We start from the raw sequence: 5,613 nt of genomic DNA on the forward strand, positions 1-5,613 counted from the left end.
GCAACCTCCGTGCTCCAGTCCGGGTATATTCAGATCTCTGCATTGTCCCACTTACTGCTCCGCTCCTTCTTGGCCCATTTCAGGACCCTCTCTCTGTCCGTGAACCGGTGAAATCTCACCATCATCGCCCTTGGCGGCTCATTTGCCTTGGGCCTCCTCGCCAGCACCCGGTGTGCCCCGTCCAGCTCCAGCGACCTCGAAGGGGCCTCTGCGCCCATCATCGCCCCGAGCATCGTGCTCGCGTATGCCCCGGCATCGGCCCCATCCACTCCTTCAGGGAGACCCAGGATCCGCAGGTTCTTTCTCCTCGACCTGTTCTCCAGGTCTTCGAATCTTCCCGCCCACCTCTTGTGTAGCGCCTCGTGCTGCTCCACTCTCACCGCCAGGCCCAAGATCTCATCCTCATTCTCACTGACTCTTTTCTGTACCTCCTGGATCTTCACCTCATGGGCCTTCTGGGTTATCCCTAATCCTTCAATTGCCGACAGCATAGGCGCCAGCATCTCCTTGCGCAGCTCCTCGAAGCAGCGCTTGATGAACTCCTGCAGCTCCGGCCCGCACTCCGCTTTGTCCCCGGCCGCCGCCATTTTGATTTTTTTTCCTCGCTTCTCCCGCTGCTCCAATGCCGCTTTTTTGCCCGTTTCACTTCTGGTCCGGTCCATAAAAGTTGAAGGGGGACCTCGCTCTTCCCTTCCCCATGGGTTGTCTTCGAGAAAAAATTCCGTTCGGGCTCCTCCAATGAGCCCGAAAGTCCGTGATAGCGGGAGCTGCCGAATTGTGCGGCTTAGCTCCGCATTGCCGCAACCGGAAGTCCCCAGAAGGCAGGTCTTGAGGCCTACCTCCCTGCCTTGCCCTCGCACAACAAGGACTCCACATGAAGAGGGTGAGAGAGAGAGAGAGAGGCAGGTGCAGGCTCCAAAATGTATTTTTTTTCCCCAAACCACTTTCTTTGTGACCCAGAAAGGTAATGAGGTGAAAAGTGCAGGTTATCAGCTTTAACATTCCAACCTCCATAAATCAAGCCAAATTTAGCAGCTGACAGTTCCATATTCCCATGGTTTAGCAGGAGAGGGGGGAGGGCGGGATAACGCACCTGGTGTCAGCTAGCAACTTCCTCCTTTGCCAGAGGCTCGATCTTATCGTTCGCACAGCGATAGCTGTTGAGAGAGATGTTTGGAGAACGGTCACAGGCAGAACGTAACCACAAACATGTTGGTCAGACGCTCACGGAGCCCTCAGTGAAGCAGTGAGATGGGCCCCGGTGCATTTCCTTAGCTCTAACCATCGAGCCGCTTAAATGCAGATTCCACCAGAGTCTGTGCACCGTCCGCCAGGCCAACGCGCTGCCTAAATCCCGGCTCGCTTACAGGGCGTGCCACCTGGGGCTGGAGACCGCACAAAATAGGAACAGGAGGAGGCCATTCGGCCCTTCGAGCCTATTCCGCCATTTACTAAGATCATGGCTGATCCAACAACCACGAAGTCCAATTTCCTGCCTTCTCTCTGTCACCCTTAATTCCCCGACTGATTAAAAATTTCTCGATCTCAGCATGGCACACGGATTTGGATTTGATTTATTGTCATGTGTGTCAAGGTACAGTGAAAAGTATTGTTCTGCAGACAGTCCAGACAGATCAACCCATACATGAAAAAGCATAGGACATACATAAATCATACATAAATACACAATGTAAATACATAGACACAGACATCGGGTGAATCATACTGAGTGTAGTACTACTCAGTAACGAAGATGTGTGAAGAGATCAGTTCAGTCCATAAGAGGGTCATTTAGGAGTCTGGTAACAGCGGGGAAGAAGCTGTATTTGAGTCTGTTCGTGCGTGTTCTCAGACTTTTGTATCTCCTGCCCAATGGAAGAGGTTGGAAGAGTGAGTAACCCGGGTGGGAGGGGTATTTGATTCTGCTGCCCGCTTTCCCCAGGCAGCGGGAGGTGTAGACAGAGTCAATGGCGGGTTTGCGTGACGGACTGGGCGGTGTTTGCGACTCTCTGTAGTTAGACTCGAACTCCACAACTTCCTGAGGTAAAGAATGCCGAAGATTCGCCATTCCTTGGGAGAAGAAATTCTTCCTCAAATGAGCCCCCCCTTATTCTGCGACTCCGCCCTCTGATCCTACCCTCTCCCATGAGTGGAAACATCCCCGCAACATTTACCCTGTCTGACACCTTAAGAATCTGATATGTTTCAGTCATATCCCCTCTCATTCTCCTCAACTCCGAGGTGGACAGACCCAACCTGTTTACTCTTTCCCCATCTGGCAGTCCCCGGGATCATCCCAGTAAACCTCCTCTGCAACTGCCTCCAGTGATAATATATCTTACCTGAAATAAGGGCACCGAGACTGTGCCCGGTATTCTAAATATGGCCTCACTGGTACATTGTACAGTTGCAGTGAAACCTCTTTATTTTTATACTCCACTCCCTTGGAGATAAAAGCCAGCTTACAAGTTGCATTTGCATAGCCCCTTCCCCCACCTCAGGCACTCCCGCAAAGTGTCTGGGAGCCAGTGAGCCGTTTAGTGCTGCGCAGCGATGTCGTAATGCATTCCCGCTGACGGTGAAAGTTGTTGGACTTTTGCAAAAGTCCCCCCAGTTGGAATTCTGACAACCCCACCCCCACCCCCCTCCCCTCTTGGGCGAGCACAAAGAATTGAACAGCACGATTTTGAACAAGAGTAAGGTGGTCCTCCTTAATGTCTTGTCTAATATACACCCCTCAATAAACATCGGCAACGCTTGCGGCTCCAACAACACTCAAGAAGCTCGACACCGGGTGTAAAGAGGATTGGGAGCACAGGTGTGAGCAACGGCGAGGTCTCCTGATCCCCGCACTTGCTTTTAAAGCGGATCGGCGCACACACCCCAGCAAAATGGTCAATGCGTTTCTAGGCGTTTGGAGCTTGCATGCAAGCGAGAATTTCGATGACTACATGAAGCATCTGAAGGTGAGTATAGCACAAAGGAATGTGGCCAAGGCCCTCCACCTGGACACCTTAATTTCTAAGGACGGCGACGCAATCAATATAGAAACCAAAAGCTCATTTAAAAGCACAAAGATCCAATTCAAGCGAGGGGCCGAATCTGATGAGACCACAGCAGGCGATAGGAAAACCAAGATACTAGAAGATGGAAAACTAGTCCAAACGCAGCAGTGGGATGGAAAAGAAACCACTCTGGTTAGAGAATTGAAGGATGGCACCTCATACTGACCTGCATTTTGGGAGATGTGGTGTGCACCCGAACCTATCGGAAGAGTGAAGTGTGATGATTTGATACCAGGAGGATTGGCTCAGTTCAAAACCTCACTTTTGCTGCTTTTCTTTCTTAATATAAATTTAGAGTACCCAATTCATTTTTTCCAATGAAGGGGCAACTTAGCGTGGCCAATCCACCTACCCTGCACATCTTTGGGTTGTGGCGGTGAAACCCACGCAAACACGGGGAGAATGTGCAAACTCCACACGGACAGTGACCCAGAGCCGGGATCGAACCTGGGACCTCGGCACCATGAGACTGCAGTGTTACCATTGCGCCACCGTGCTGACCTTGCTGCTTTTCTACTGAACCTCCCTTCAGTATTGACTGTTATTGGGACTGTTCTTCTTCACGTGATATTTCATAGTATTTGCATGATGGGAGACAAATTTCAGGAGTTGTAGATTCACACAAATAAAGATGGTGCCAGTTTCCATTGCTAATCTAGTAATTTGGGCTCTTTTTTTCAAAAAAGATTCCCTGAATATTATCAATAGCAAACATGGACAGACATTGAGTCTAGAAAAAAAAATAGTTTCTCAAATTATTCAACGCTTCCAAGATACATAATTATGCTAAACAACAAAGTACAAGCCTTCAAATATTTAAATTTGGTTGTTTATATTACAATTACAAATTGTGTATTGTACTATCCTTGCTCCTGTGTAAAATTGCTGGCAGAGTCAGAATTCTTTCAAGTGTTTAAGGGACCTTTTTCAGATCTACAGCACATGTAAGCCGGGGGGAGAAAAAAAGAGAGAGCAACCCTCCTTTTGCAAAAGTTGTCAAATTTGTGCAGCTTTAATAAAATTGTATATTAAGCAAAACAAAAAGAAGCTCGACACCGCCCGGGACAAAGCACCCCCACCCACTACCTTTAACATTCACTCCCTCCACCACCACCCAGAACGACAAGGGGCAGTAGACACATGGGGGACACCAGTACCTGGAGGTTCCCCTCCAAACCACTCGCCACCTCGACTTGGAAATACATCGGCCGTTCCTTCACTGCGGCTGGGTCAAAATCCTGGAACCCCCTCCCTAACAGCATCGTGGGTGTACCTACACCACGAGGACTGCAGAGGGTTCAAGAAGACGGCTCACCCACCATCTTCTCAAGGGGCAATTAGGGATGGGCAACGAATAAATGCCGGGCCCAGCCAGCGACGGCCCACATCTCGCACAGTGTATTTCCAAACAAACAGATGCAAGTGTTTCTTGGACTCTTAAATTGACGAGTTATAAAAACGTTGGAGACACAGAGAGATGCCTGACCCGCTGCGAGGGCTGGAGGTGCCACGAAAGCTCCAGAACGGGCCTGTCCAGAGTTGGCGGCCCTGTAGCCAAACGGAGGCCGGCCACTTCTGCATAGATTGAAATGGTGATAAGAGGGTTTGATGGGCAAGATGTCAGGCAAATGTATTTCCCCTGCTGGAGGGGGGAAAGATAGGGGCATGACCGCAATATTCCTGCCAGGACTTTCAGCTGATGAAGCCAGGGAACACTCCTTCACGCAAAGAGGAGTGGAAATTTGGAATGCCTTCTTCTGAAAAGCTGCTGGGGCCAAGGGTCGATGGAACACATGAAAAACTGAGACTGATAATATTTTTGTTTGTGAAGGGTACGAAATGTTATAGAAACAAGGCAGATAAGCGTCCCATTGTACAACAACGACTACACTTCACATGAGCATATGAGCGTAGGCATTAGGAGCAGGAGTAGGCCACTCAGCCCCTCGAGCCTGTTCTGCCAATCAGTGCCATCATGGCAGATCCGGTTGTAACCCCAACCTCACCTCCCTGCCTACCCCCGATAACCTTTCACCCCCTTGGTCACCCCCGATAACCTTTCACCCTCCCCTCGTTTCTTTCCCGTATATGCGCAGTGGTTAGCACTGTTGCCTCACGGCGCCGAGGACCCGGGTTCGATCCCGGCTCTGGGTCACTGTCCGTGTGGAGCTTGCACATTTCTCCCCGTGTCTGCGCTAAATTGCCCCATAATTGGGAAAAAAAATAATTGGGTACACCCCCCCCCCCCCCCCCCCCCACACACACACACACACACACACACACACACACACAACCAGAGGGAACAACATCCCTGCATCCAGTCTGTGCAGCCAGGGCTCAAGCATTGATCCCTGCGGGACCTCACTAGGCACTCCCTAACACTTCAGAAAATACCATTTTATTCCTGATCCCTGTTTCCAGTCTGCTAACCAATTCTCAATCCATGTCAATATATTTCCCCAGTCCTTATCAATGTGGTGGAGATGTGCTGTTGCGATCCCTGTAGAGACTAACAACCTTTTAAAAGATAGAAATTTCCCAAACGACC

The 5,613-nt window shown here is 50.1% G+C and overlaps 1 protein-coding gene across 1 annotated transcript; it reads left to right on the top strand.

The window, feature by feature from the left end:
• Positions 1–2,891: 2,891 nt before the first annotated feature.
• On the top strand, positions 2,892–3,230 carry LOC140402522 (fatty acid-binding protein, liver-like). Its single transcript, XM_072490381.1, has one exon. The coding sequence runs from the start codon at positions 2,892–2,894 to the stop codon at positions 3,228–3,230; it is 339 nt and encodes a 112-aa protein (XP_072346482.1).
• The last annotated feature ends 2,383 nt before the right edge of the window (positions 3,231–5,613 follow it).

Source organism: Scyliorhinus torazame, chromosome 25 (assembly GCF_047496885.1).
Source record: "Scyliorhinus torazame isolate Kashiwa2021f chromosome 25, sScyTor2.1, whole genome shotgun sequence".
Lineage (NCBI taxonomy): Eukaryota > Metazoa > Chordata > Chondrichthyes > Carcharhiniformes > Scyliorhinidae > Scyliorhinus > Scyliorhinus torazame.

Excerpts from the sequence above, each read along its gene's own strand:
- LOC140402522 (XM_072490381.1), top strand. The coding sequence starts at position 2,892 with ATGGTCAATGCGTTTCTAGGCGTTTGGAGCTTGCATGCAAGCGAGAAT.